Source organism: Hypanus sabinus, chromosome X2 (assembly GCF_030144855.1).
Source record: "Hypanus sabinus isolate sHypSab1 chromosome X2, sHypSab1.hap1, whole genome shotgun sequence".
Classification (NCBI taxonomy): Eukaryota; Metazoa; Chordata; class Chondrichthyes; order Myliobatiformes; family Dasyatidae; genus Hypanus; species Hypanus sabinus.
In genome coordinates, this window is record NC_082739.1 from 29,578,706 (window position 1) to 29,593,618 (window position 14,913).

A 14,913-nucleotide genomic window follows, 5' to 3' on the forward strand; every position below is an offset into this window, starting at 1 on the left:
AAGTTTGATGCTGAGGTCTCCCAGGACAAATGAAACCATCATTTCCAATGGGTCCAACCTGTTGGTGGGAAAGGGCGTACCGGGTGGGAGAATCTGGCATATTCTAAGGTCTGATTCTGTGTGTTTAACCAGTCTCCCAGGCTAATCACCAATCACTGGTTATTAATGAGAGGGTATCAATCTTACCCTTCCTTCCTATATAGCCTTCCAATTTTCTATCATTCATCTGCGTACCTAAGAGTTTCTTAAATGTACCTAATGTATCTGTCATATATTTGCATTTGTATTTGTATTTGTGCCTTTACTGATGGTGGAAAGGTTTGGGGGCATTAGGAAGGGAATCACTTGCTGCAAGATTCTCAGCCTCTGACCACTTGCAGAGCCACAGTGTTTATGTGCCTTGCCCAGTTGAGTTTCTTGTCAATGGTGACACCTTCGATGCCACAGGGTGGGGATGTGGTGACTGTCAACGGCGGACGATTTTCGACAGAGGTCCAAAGAAGTTCAAAAAAATTGTAGATGCTGGAAGTCTGAAATAAAGAAATGCTCAGCAGATCAAGCAGTGTCTGTTGTGAGCCTCCATTCTGGCAAAGGGTTAGTGACTGGAAACATTAACTCGATTTCTCTTTCCACAGATGCTGGCTGAGTGGCCAGATTTTCCTGTATTTCCTCTTTTATTCTCTCAGAGCTATAGAATCGGCCTCTGACATCCAGGAAATGATGGATCACATTCTTGGAAGGAAATAAAGATGAACACCCCATTGTAACAGGGAAGCAGATAGGGAAGAGGGAGAACCTGTTGTCAATACCTTCAGACAGATAAGACCACTGAGACAATTAACTTGAATCTAATTGAGCTTAACAAGACCACTTGGGTGAAGCCAGAGAGAACGGGTCACAGCAGCATTATCCAGTCAGGGAGGAGTTGGCTGAGGTACCTGTTGTCTGAGATTGGTTTATTAATGGGCTGAGGTCCTGAGGAGATTGGTGGACAGAAAGCATTTTTACCAGCTCCTTGAGGTTGGGTACCTAAGCTCAGAACAAAGGGTGGGGCACAGGCAGCTAACCAAAAGAATTCTGGGTAGGTCATTCAGGTTGGCCTCTGCTCAACACCTTGTCCAGCTGGAGAAGACCGAGAAAAATTTGGGCCTGCCCAGGTCAATGCCTACATTCGCTGATCGACAGACCAATCCATTGCTAAGGAATCACATTACAACTCATGTGTCTCGCTACAGTGATTATTTCATGATAATTGCGGTAAGTGCCAGTCTTTTGTGAACCCAATAAATCCCTTTGACCTTCTGGATAACCTATGATAATTGGAAAATCTTATGTGACTGAAATGATGAGAATCCAGGTAAAGCAACGGGAGCTTTTGGGTTGTTAACGATCAAAAATCCATGTGGGTAGGGTTGGGAAAGAGTTAAAGTTAAAGAAAAAAATGAAATGAGCTTGTGCTTAGAGCTTGTATCTGTGCCAAACATCTTAGTGACCAAAATAAAGAGCTGCAGAGACAGAGAGAATAATTAGGGAAGGTATGTGTCAATGGACGAGAGCACATGGATACTTTACATAAACGACTGACATAGAAGCTAACATCCCCTGAGATGATGCCTAAAAGCTGAGTAAACAAGAACAGATACTCAAACAAGAGATTCTATTTCGAACCACAAAAGCCAGATTGTATAAGGAATGAATGGAAGCCATGAACCTCTCCTTTGCCTGATGAATACAGGAACCATGTCTGACAAAAATCCAATAGCTCATATAACAAGGCAGGCAACATAGAACATTACAGCACAGTACAGGCCCTTCAGCCCATGAAGTTGAGCCAGATCTTTCACCTACTCTAAAATCAATCTAATCCTTACCTCCCAGATAGCCCTCTGTTCTTGTTTTGTCTATGTATCTATCTATCATGGATGTCAGAGATACAAACTGAAAAAGGGAGTCCATTTCCTACCCTACTGCTTCTTTTCTAGTTTCATCCGGACTGAAGCAAGAATGATGAACGACCCCAACTTCATTGTGACAACCTCTAGCTCAGCACCACTTAGATCATAAGACCATAAGACGTAGGAGCAGAATAATGCCATTCAGCCCATCGAGTCTTCTCTGTCATTCCATTATGGCTGATCCCAGATCCCAATCACTTAAATCAGAGAAACCTATTTGAGGCCCTGTTATGGTGCACAATGCTGTCCAAAAGGATCATTCTAAAATTTCAGAAGATCCGAACAAACAGTGCCCTTTACATTGGAAACCACACCCTCTCCGGAAGTGTAGAGGCTTCAGGGGGAAAACTCTAGAGTAGTGGTCGCCAACCCATCGATCGCAATCGACTGGTGGATCTTTGAGACTGTCCCAGTAGATCCCGAAAAAATGAAAAATAAATACACAAATGCTGTTGAGAGATTGCTTCCAGGTTGCAGGGATTTGGTTCCATTCTTTCTGCCCAGTGCGCACGCGTGCAGCTCCCCGCCACACACTACAGTGTACTTCAGTGGTCCTCAACCACTGGGCTGCGAGGATATGATGGGTAGTGATCTCTCTTGAAGGACAAAATTTTGCTCATGTATTTTGGATCCAGTTGATGATCCTATTATTCTTTAATATTTGATTGTGCTCTTCAATTGATCAGGAGCAGTGACTCTAATAGGTTTAATGTTTTTTTGTGAAAGCCCTGGGTTCAATAGGTGGCATCTTTGACAAGTATCAAGTGGGGAGTGTTATGTCTTTCCTGATGTGGTTTGTTAATCTCTAATTACTAGATCTCAGTATTTGCAAGTTAACAGCTGTTGTTGATTGCTTATTGTCACGTTAAGCAGTTAGCCTTCAACATTAAGTCGACCATTATATTATCATTTGTAAATTTCATGTAGTAGTTAGAAACACTTGTTCGAAGTCAAAGGAATTTCAATTAATATTTGAACCTGCCTTTCATTAGTATGGTGAGAAATGCTGTCTTTTTATACCATCTCCTTGCATACTGTAATGTATTGGTGAATTATAAAACCACCCTCAACTACAGCTATGCCAGGACTGGAGTTGCCTCTCTGTCTAGCTTGAGAAAATGGGGAAAAGCTCTTGAATGAGGGCAAAATATAGTCAATGTTGGCTCACAGAACAAGTTCATCCCCCTCCCCATTCCCCCTTACTTACAGCACTTACTGCCCATTACGCTGCTGGTGTTTGGGGCAGCAATGAAGGTCCTTCATCTCTGGCAGCGTTCAGGGCTTTCTTCATCATGTCGGCATCTTCCTCTCGGTTTTCACTACTGTCAGTCATGCAAGTCCCTGATGGAGACTCAGGAATACCATCACACTCAGATGTAGAAGGATTCTTCATTGCTGTTTCTGTAACAGTTTTGTTTGACCAGTCAGGGTTGTTAGCCCTGAGCTGAACCCCCGAACCTGGAGGACCGGTGGACCACTCTTAGTCTGGCCTCTACCCTTTGACCTATTTGGCATGGGTGACCCTACCAAGAGCCAAAGCATAAAGACATGACTCCAGCCAACATAGCTTTCTGGGTCATTGAGGCAAGCGAGCCTCCAAACTAAATGACAAGGTTGTGGTCCTCTTGGAGGCCTGTTCCCATCAACTACCCCAAGTTCTATCAGCAATAAACATCTGCTGGATTAACTCAATGGGTCGAGCAGCATCTGTGGAGGAAAAGGAGCTGTCAACGTTTTGTGTTAAAACCCTGCATCAGGTCGAAGAGTGGAGAGGAGAGACAGCCAGTATAAAGAGGAGATGGATAGTGGTGAGACAGGAATCTGAGGTGATTGGTGGACTGTGGAAGAGGGGTGTAAGATAACAGGCAGGTAGTGCTGGGTAGGCAAGGTGAGTGGGGTTTGGGAGAAAGTGGCAGGTGGCTAAAACACAGAGAGAAGGAGAAGTATATGGAGGGGCAGATGGAACCAGGTGAGGGATTGGGAGGGTGAACGTTGCAGGGCAATGGTGAAGCTGAGCCAATGAAGACTAGGGTATCGGAAGTGGCCCAAATGGTGGGGAGGTGGCAACATGGCAACATGTCCTGGATAGGTGGGGAGGGACTGAACAAGGGGAGACAGTATGGATTCAAAGGATGAAAAGATAGGTTCAGTGGGGCGAGCAGACAGAAACACTGGGTCAGCCAGGACAGTCCTATTTATGGAACTTGGGTAAGAGATAGAAGTAGAAGTGTGGGGTTGAGGCACTATTAGGTTGGAAGCTGTAGAGAAAAGATCCCCTGGCGTGGTGAGATCTACGACAGTGTAGGGGATGATGGATCATGTTCATTAGGGAGGTCATGGTTCAGGGGTTAGTAAGAGGGATGTTATCTGGTCTCTATAAGGCAAAGGTCAGTCAGCCAGACTACAGTGGCACTGCTCTTGTCTGCAAGTTTGTGAATAGGTTGGGATCTATAGCCCAACTGCACAAACATTGAATTTTCCAGTTTTAGGTAACCATTCCTTCAGGTGGGTTGTTCCTATGCACCAACCCCACTCCACCCTCAACTTTCTGATCCTCACATTTTTTGTCCTGTTTCCCTCAACCCTGTCCCCATCCCCCCGCCCATCTTTGTCCCCCTCACCTTCCCCTGGTTCCATCCACCTACTACACACACACAGTTTACCCAGCTTTCATCATCGCCCTTCCCTGTGTCTGGCTCTTGTTCTGTCTGCCATTCCCCTCTCCCCCAATGATTCTCACCTCCTTTATTCTAGCACTGGTTCCTGTTTATCTCCTCCAACAACCCCTGGACCACAACCCCACTTACAAACAGCAGGCCATCATTTCCCTCACTGCTATGGATCTCACCACATTGAGGAGATCTTTCCTCCATGGTCTGCAACCTAGTAATGTCTCAACCCTACATTTCCCACTTCTATCTCTTATCCAAGATCCACAAACAGGATGGTCCTGGTTAGCCACTGTTCCCTCTAAGCTGTGCAGGTACATGGCCACGCAGTGACTGAAATGCTCCCACACACATAGCCTTTGTTGCAGTGCAGCTATAATTTTCTTTTATATACTGTTATTATAATTTTGAAATTATGTTAATATAATTGTGAAATGCCCTATAATTAATTATGTGTTAATGAATATAATCCATAAATATTCTAAATAATAAATGTACCACAACCTTTACTTTGAAACATTTTAGAGCTTCAACGTACTTACATTGTCAGTGTTTCAAGTTACAACACTTACAAATTGTAGCAATAAACACAGAATGGAAGTTCGTCGCTCTTTGTTAATAAACCACTGGCCAACTGAACACCAAAACTATAATATGCATATTAGCAAAAAAAGATATTTAGCGCAGTTTTCAGGCCACATTAAAGTTTCCTGCTCAGAATAATGGTTGGTCTGAGCAATTGTAAAAAATAATTGTTATGAAATGTTATGATTGGCCCAGTGTTTCTGCCTGTTCTTGCCCCACTGATCACTTGAATCCATATTGTCTCCCCTTGTCCAGTTCCTTCCCACCTACAGTATATCCAGGACATGTCGCAAGCCTCCACCGTTTGGACAACTTCTGATTCCATAGCTCCCACCGTCTCAGCTTCACTATTGCCGTCCAATCTATAGACACCTCTATCTCCATCACGAAAGTCTTGAAGCATTTCCTTCTACAGCAAAGATCTTACAGGTTTCCCCCCACCACCACCTGGCTGAACTTGCTGTTACCTTAAACAACTTCTCTATTAGCGATACGGCATGGAGTAGGCCCTTCTGTGAGCCACGCCACCTGAACATTTCCTGACAACCCCTATTTAACCCTAGCCTCGACACGGGACCAATTATCCTACCCGTTACATCTTTCATCTATGGGAGGAAATCGGAGCACCCAGGGAAAACCCATGCATTCCATTGGGAAGATGTACAAAGGCTCCTTACAGAGGATGGCTGTACTGAACTTTGAACTCCAACTCTCCAGGCGGTGATAGTGTTACGTTAACTGCTGCACTACCTTTTGATTCATCTCCCTACAAATCAAAGCTGGAGCCATGAGCACCCGTATAGGGCCTAGCTACACCTCTCTTTTCCTTAACTACCCTCTCATCCCATCTCTCTCTAGACAGAATAGAGTTCCCCTAATCCTCACCTTTCACATTATGAGCCTCTGCTTTATCATTTTTACCACCTAAAATGCAAACACGCCACAGTCACATCTTCTCCTGACCCCTTTCTGCCTTCCGCATGGAACACTCCCAGTGACCCCCTGGTCAACTCATCTCTCCCTACCCACCCCCGTCATCCCCCTGGATCCTTCACCAAACCCCCTCCAAAATGGTGACAGTTGCTTCCTTCACACAGGTGGTGCTTGATCAGCTTGTTCCAGCAACTGCACCCAGTTTTTTTAACATTCATCTACACACCAGGGACAATTTACAGTGGAAAATTAACCTACCAACCTAGATTTCTTTCAGATGTGGGAGGAAACTGGAGCACCCAGCGGAGAGCCCAAGAGCTTGCAGGGATAACTTGCAAACTCTACACAAACAGCTCTGGAAGTCAGAACTAATCCTGTGTCTCTGAAGCCGTTGAGTTCTGGGTTCGGTTTAAAGAGGTGGTATACATGCTCTGGGGAAAGGAAATATAGGCAGATGTTTTTGAAGCTGGGCTGACAGATGTTGAAGATGTAATGTTTGCAGTTTTGGGGATGACATTAAATTTCATTTGGTTTTGGTAACTACTAGACAAGATTCCCTCCAGGTTACTGTGCTTTCATGGACTGACCTGGTGATGTGAGAGGGCACAGTTCTGGCCATTTGTACCACATAGAATCATGGGGATCTATGGGACCTTCTATTAGGAAAAAGAACGGGGCAGGGGACAGAAGTGTTTGTAGGAGAACTCTATATCTGGTGATCATAATTCCATTAGTTTCAAGATGGCTATGGAGAAGAATAGGTCTAGTCCTCACTTTGAGATTCTAAATTGTAGAACGGCCAATTTTGATGGTATCAGAAAGGATCTGGTAAGTGTCGATTGGGACAGGTTGATTTCCGGCAAAGGTGTTCTTGGTACAAGGGAGACCTTCAAGAGTGAGATTTTGAGATTGCAGAATTTGTATGTTCCTCTCAGAATAAAAGGCACAGATAAATGGTTTAGGGAACCTTGATTTTCAACAAATATTGAGGCCCTGGGTGGGTAAGTTATTGAAAGGTATTCTAAGGGACCAGATACGGCAGGAACTGATTAGTGATAGTTTACATGGCTTTGTGCATGGTGGGTCATGTCTAACCAATCTTATAGAGCTCTTTGTGGAGGTTACCAGGAAGGTTGATGAAGGAACAGCAATGGATGCTGTCTACATGGACTTTAGCAAGGCCTTTCACAAGGACACTCAGGGGACATTGGCATATTGGCCTTCATAAATCAAAGTATTTAACAGCAGTTGGGATGTTATGTGGAAGCTGGTGAGGTCTAATCTGGCATATTGCATCCAGCTCCAGTCAATAGACAATAGGTGCAGAAGTAGACCATTTGGCCCTTCGAGCCTGCACCGCCATTCTGAGATCATGGCTGATCATCTACTATCAATACCTGGTTCCTGCCTTGTCCCCATATCCCTTGATTCCCCTATCCATAAGATACCTATCTAGCTCCTTCTTGAAAGCATCCAGAGAATTGGCCTCCACTGCCTTCTGAGGCAGTGCATTCCAGACCCCCACAACTCTGTGGGAGAAGAAGTTTTTCCTTAACTCTGTCCTAAATGACCTACCCCTTATTCTCAAACCATGCCCTCTGGTACTGGACTCTCCCGGCATCTGGAACATATTTCCTGCCTCTATCTTGTCCAATCCCTTAATAATCTTATATGTTGCAATCAGATCCCCTCTCAATCTCCTTAATTCCAGTGTGTACAAGCCCAGTATCTCTAACCTCTCTGTGTAAGACAGTCCGGACATCCCAGGAATTAACCTCGTGAATCTATGCTGCACTTCCTCTATAGCCAGGATGTCCTTTCTTAACCCTGGAGACCAAAACTGTACACAATACTCCAGGTGTGGTCTCACCAGGGCCCTGTACAAATGCAAAAGGATTTCCTTGCTCTTGTACTCAATTCCCTTTGTAATAAAGGCCAACATTCCATTAGCCTTCTTCACTGCCTGCTGCACTTGCTCATTCACCTTCAGTGACTGATGAACAAATACTCCTAGATCTCTTTGTATTTCTCCCTTACCTAACTCTACACCATTCAGATAATAATCTGCCTTCCTGTTCTTACTCCCAAAGTGGATAACCTCACACTTATTCACATTAAACGCCATCTGCCAAGTATCTGCCCACTCACTCAGCCTATCCAAGTCACCCTGAATTCTCCTAACATCCTCATCACATGTCACACTGCCACCCAGCTTAGTATCATCAGCAAACTTGCTGATGTTATTCTCAATGCCTTCATCTAAATCGTTGATGTAAATTGTAAACAGCTGTGGTCCCAATACCAAGCCCTGTAGCACCCCACTGGTCACTACCTGCCATTCCAAGAAACACCCATTCACCATTACCCTTTGCTTTCTATCTGCCAACCAGTTTTCTATCCATGTCAATATCTTCCCCCTGATTTTACCTGAGCTCTGATTTTACCTACCAATCTCCTATGTGGGACCTTATCAAATGCCTTCTGAAAATCGAGGTACACTACATCCACTGGATCTCCCTTGTCTAACTTCCTGGTTACATCCTCAAAAAACTCCAATAGATTAGTCAAGCATGATTTGCCCTTGGTAAATCATGGCTCAACCCAATCCTATCACTGCTATCTAGATATGCCACTATCTACTTACAAGAAAGATATCAATAAGATTGAGAGAATACAGAGAAAATTTACAAGGATGTTGTTGGGTCTTGAGGACCGGAGTTAGAGGGAAAGGGTGAATCAGTTAGGACGTTATTCCCCAGTGTGCAAGAGAATGAGGGGAAATTTGACAGATGTGTATACAATTATGAAGACTATAGATAGGTCAAATGCAAGTATGCTTTTTCCACTGAGGTTGGGTGAGTCGAGAATTAGAAGTCATAGGTTAAGAGTGAAAGGTAAAATGTTTAAGGGGTATCTGAGAGGTAACTTCTTTACTCAAGGGGTAGTGAGATTGTGGAACATGCTGCCAGTAGAAGTGGTGAATGCAGATTTGATTTCAATACTTAAGAGAAAGTTGGATAAGTACTTCAATGGGAGGGGTATGGAGAACTATGGTCTTCATGCAGATCGATAGTAATAGTTTGGCATGAACTAGATGGACCAAAGGGACTGTTTCTGTGCTGTGGCACTCTATGACTCTATCACTATACTGGAACAGCTTGACCATTGGCTTAACTAGCTGTGAAATGCAGCCCCTCATTACTGTAGCTCAGATGATGTTTGGCTTCATAGCTGCTTTCTTCATATTGTATGGAATGACTTGAATTTGCAGAGACAAGGTTCGATGATGGTGCCCATCAAAGGAGGAAGCCAAGATGGATTATCTTACCAACACTTTTGGATGAATGTGGTTGCAAATAGTTCAACCTTATGTTTAACACGCACATGATGAACCCTGCATCATAGAGAGCGAGGATTTTCTTGGAATCTCCTCCTCCCATTGGCTGTTTAATTGTCCACCACAATTCATGACTAGATGCAATATGATGGCAGAGTTTAATCTGATAAATCAGTTATGAGATCACTTCAGTCTAGTCTATGCTACTTTTTCCTGCTCAGTCACAGCTTCACTAGGTTGGTATCACAATACGTTTAGGTAGGACTGCTGCAGTTTTCCATACTAATATTGATGCTCATGCCTGACATCTGAATAGTCTGCAAATCCCAATGTTTTGAGTGGATATCATGAACATTTGGTTACCTTTTTCCAAAACTTTATAGATTTTGAAATTATTTCTGTGGATCGGAGGGTAGAAAATGTAACCCCACTGTTTAAGACAGAAAGGGAACTACCAATCAGTTAGCTTCATCTCAGCCATAGCAATTATACTGGTACCTCTTCTCATTACTACCATCAGAGATGAAATACAGGAGCCTGAAGACCCACACTCAACATCTTAGAAACAGCTTCTTCCCCACCATCATCAGATTTCTGAATGGTCCATGAAACACTATTCCTCTTTTGCATTATTTATTTATTTGTTTGTTTTTATTGGGTTTTTTTGTCTTGCACTGTATTACCAAAAAAACAACAAATTTCAGGACATATATTAATGATAATAAACCTGATTCTGAAAGACATGGTAACACATTGAAAAGAAAGGGACTGAGCAAAATTAGGATGGAGTTATAAAATGAATTTTGTTTATTAATCTACTGGACCTCTTGAGGAAGTAACTACAGCGGAGGAGGAAAGAGTGAATCATGATTCTTTGATGAGATTCCACACAACACTCATAAGAATGCATTTTCTGATGTGGAGTGAGGATTATTGGATAAGAAGGAAAGAGTGGGAATAAATTTGTGGCTCTTGGGTTACCCAGCTGTAAACAGTGGGCATTGCAGACATCAATACTCAGGTCCCAGATACTTACAATAACTTCACCATGGACGGTCCCAAATACAGGAGGGTTGGGCATGGAGCTAGCAACCCCATCCCATAAAAACCCAGAGCTACAGAAACACCAACAGAAGTTCCAAAGATCCCATTCCTAGGCGAGAAAGGACCTTCGCCTAGAAGACGTATGAACTTGTGTGATGAAAATGGAAGCCACAGGATTTGTCAGTCTTCAGCCCAGACAGAGGGCTCTAGCAGGCTGCTGACAGAAGCCTATGCCTCAGCAAAAGGATGATGGACTTAAGAAGAAGATTCTCACAATCTATGTTAGCTAGTTTGCAGAAGCACCAAATGTCATATTTCTGAGTTTGCTAATAATACTGAACAAGGTAGGATTGTGAATAGTAAGGAGAATATGAAGAAGTTTCAGAAATATGAACCAGTGGAGATGGAAGAAATATAATGGATGAATAATATTGAACAAAAATGTGAAGTTATACACTTTGGTGTACAAAACAACAAAAGTAGTTCTTAAGGAGACACAAGAGATTCTGCAGATTCTGGAAGTCACAAGCAATCAGTCCTCATGAAAGATCTCGACCTAAAACAAGACTGTTCATTTCCCTCTATAGATGCTGCCTGACCTGATGCCTGCTGGGTTCCCCCAGCATTTTGTGTGTTTTGCTCAAAGTGGTTTTTAAGATGATGGGTAATATAGATGTTCAAAAGGACCTGGTTGAACTTATGCACATTTCACTGAAAGGTAGTGCAAGCAAGTAGGGGAGTAAATGGTACATTACCAAAGGGTTTGACTACAGGAGTAAAGATGTCTTAATGCAATTATGTAGACCTTGACGAGATCACACCTGGAGGAACATGTACAGTTTTGGTCTTCTTAGTTTGAGAAGGATGTACTTGCCCAATGCAGCAAAGGTTTACTAGACTGATCCAGAGACATTGGGTTTGGGATTTGAGAAGAGTGAATGGACCACACCTGTATTATCAAGATTTTAGAAGAATGAGAGGAGAATGTCAAAGTTATGAAATTCCATTAGGTCTCAACAGGCTGGATACAGGGAGAACAATTCACCTGCATGTGAAGTCTCGAGCCACAGGTCACCTCCCAGAAAATAGAGGACCGATATGAAGAGAAATTCCCACGTACAGAGAATGGTGAACCTTTGCAATTCTCTAACAGAGCAACACAGAGCTCAGTAGATTTCTGGATATTAAAGGAATGGAAGGATATGGGGACAGTGTGGGAAAATAGTGCTGAGGTAAGTTAGCCAGATACTCTTGCTCTTATTTGGTATATTCTTCTGCTCTTTATTTAAATTTAAGATTCTGTTTTTTGGATTGAATTAAGTTACCCTCCATCTTAATATAAAATTCTCCTATATTATGATCCCTTTTAACTCTTTTTTTACTTCAATCTATATCTGGGATATAGTTATGCCATTGATTTTCTCACCTTGTTACAAGTGTTGTAATTCAAATGAAGTGCCTCCATTTCCACTCGGAACCGAGCTGTTCACAGTCCTTCAACAGAACCTCATTAGTTATTACACGGACCATGACATGGATCCTCCCCTCCCACTTCTCCGGCCCTGAGGAGTTGTCCTTAACCCTGGCACCAAATACCTATCCTTCAGGATTCACAAGGATGACTGCAGGGAAAGGGATCTATCACTCCCCTTTCACTCCTCGAATCCGAATGGCCCCAGGTACCACACTGCTGTGGTCAGTTTTTCTTCAGTCACACAGGCTGCGAGAACCTTGTTGGGCAAGGGCAGGGGCTGAGGCCGGGCCAACACCACCTTCTCGAACCCCATACCAACACCACCCCTTGTCCCACCTCACTGAACATTTTTGAAAGCGACATAAACTTAAGGTAAATGCAGATGTCCCTGCTTTACGAATGTTCACTTTACGCCACTTCGCTTTTACAAAAGACCTACATTAGTAAGCTGTTTTCACATTACAAAGAGGATTTTCGCTTTTACGAAAATGTTTCCCATATAAATTAATGGTTCTTCGCTTTACACCATTTCAGCTTAAGAAAGGTTTCACAGGAACGCTCTACCTTTGTAAAGAGGGGGACACCTGTACAGCAGAGATTGAATCAAATATGAAAGAACAGACCGAACAGATGAAATCAAGGCCAACTGAAATGGTGACTTTAGCAGAATAACACACAATACTTTATTTAAATTTCCCTTATACACAGAGAATTGGCTCCCAGCTCCCATTAAATTAATGTCATTATTTACATGCAGCTGCTGTCGTGTGCAGATGCCGGGATGACCCTACTGCACTCTCTGGCCTCCACTGGAACCAAAGGCAAAGTCCCGCAGCATCAGGACAGAGTGAAGAATAAAACGGCTTTTTGTGTTACTCATTTTTCTCAGGAAAGGCATGGCTCCAGTTCTTGTGCTGATCTGGCCTCCTTCTCCTCAGCCTCGATTTCCTCCGTTGTAGGGATGGAGTTTTTCTTTGGCCTCCCCTTGGGCTTGGTTGGAGCCTCTTGGCCTCCTTTCAGTACCTGCATTGAAGAAATGGGTTTAAGCAACTGGCAAGTGATGATTGCTGAATAAGGTCATGGGAGAGATCCGAAACCCATCTAAACACACTTTAGGCTGAAATTCCACAGCACAGGGAAGCAAGCAAACAAGGTGGATCTGTTCATCTGCATTCAGATGGACACAATATCTATATTACTTCCCAATAACTGATGCCACTTGCTCTGCTCACATTACCTCCAGGCAATGGTGCCAAAGATCATGCTTAAAGAGAACCGGTGACTTTTAAACGCTGAAGGAAGTGTGGATGGAATAATTTGAGAGAAAATGGCTGACAAAATTGAAGAGATACTCAGCTGCCTTGTCAGTGATGGAATGAGGGGAAGGAAATTCTCCAGGCACTCATCCCACTAATAACAGAAATTTTGCTGGACACTGCAGCACAGATATGGCTGTACTGACAGTAAGTTCAGTAACTTGTTCAGATGAGAAGACTGCTCATAGAATTGTACAGCATGGAAATGAGCCTTCTCAGTCCATCTTGTCCACCTCAGCCGTTATGTCTGCCTACACTAAGCTAATTGACCTGCGTTACACCCTCATCCACATTCCTGTTCAATCACCTTTTCGATGCCATAACTGTATCTTCCCCCACCACCTCCTCTGTCAGCTCATTCCAGATATTAACCACCTTTGTGTAGAAAAGCCTGCCCCTCAGATCTCCAGTTTTCTCCCCTCTCACTTTATATCTGTGCCCTCTAGCTCTAGACCCACCAGCCTCGGGAAAAAGATGCTATTGACCCAATCTATGCCCCACATTAACATTTATAAGGTCCTTTCCTCAGTCTCCTATGTTCCAGTGAGGATAAGCCCGGTTTACCTGACTCCTCTCTGCATAACGAGAGACCTCCATCACAGGGATACGTCATCTCCCCTGTCACCATGCAGCACTCACAAGAGCCACCATCAACACTTGCCTTTCTCGTGACTCATGGCACTACACATCGCCCCCTCAATCCCACACATCACTGACGCAGCCTTTGACTGATGTCTCTCATCTCACCCACAGCTATCCCACCAGGAGAGCCACATCCTCAACACCAGCGGGAGAGTGAGGTGGAAGATCACTCCCTTTAGTTCTTTCTGGGAGGTTGTTCCTGCTGTTGTGATTTAGAATTGAGCTGAAACCATTGTAACCATCAGACTGGAGGAGCCCTTCCCCGAGGCTGAGAATAAAGTAGAATGTAGGTTTCTAGAGGTGGTCAGTGCAGCGCTCGTTGGCAGAGACAGGACACCGAAGGCAGGACAGAGAACCAAGTAAATAATGAAGGAATTTTCCAAGGACGTCTAACCAGTGTTCAGTTCTGAATATTCATGGAGAGGGCCCTGATTGCTAAGAAGGGCAGAAGAAATAGAGCAGTGAAATGGTGTCTTCAATAATCCCATCGCAGACCACTGAAGAATGGGGAAGAAGTTACGATGGATTCAGAAGAACTTCAGTAATGCATTTCCAATCTGAAAAGGAAGAAGGGTTTGCTAGATTTCATTCTAAAATATAAGCTGAAACAGTGAGGCTATACTGAGGGAAGAGTGGGCTTGATCATTTCTCCCACTCCGACTCTTGAGAATCAACCTGGTGAGCCTTTGCCACACTCTTCATTTCAACTATATCCTTCCTCAGATATGGAGACCAGACCTGTACAACTGGAGCAACATGTTTCTATACTTGCACCAGAGGCCATCACATTTGTTTGCCTTCCACCGTGAGCTAATTAGAGTTATAGAGTAATGCAGTAGTGATAGAGGCCCTTCAGCCCATTGACTCCATGCCGACCACAGTGCTGATCACAGTGTGTTAAACTCGGCAAGTTCCAACACTGTAAGTCTGTTGTCACATTCCTCCTGTCCCCTTTACA

The 14,913-nt window shown here is 43.7% G+C and overlaps 1 protein-coding gene across 1 annotated transcript in view; it reads right to left on the reverse strand.

Annotated features, from left to right (window-relative positions):
• Positions 1–12,669: 12,669 nt before the first annotated feature.
• Positions 12,670–14,913, reverse strand: part of barx2 (BARX homeobox 2) — a 39,468-nt gene continuing 37,224 nt past the window's right edge. The window contains exon 4 of the mRNA XM_059957326.1: positions 12,670–13,020. Within this exon, the coding sequence (XP_059813309.1) occupies positions 12,883–13,020 (138 nt within the window). The 3' untranslated portion in view covers positions 12,670–12,882. The remainder of the gene's footprint in view (positions 13,021–14,913) is intronic.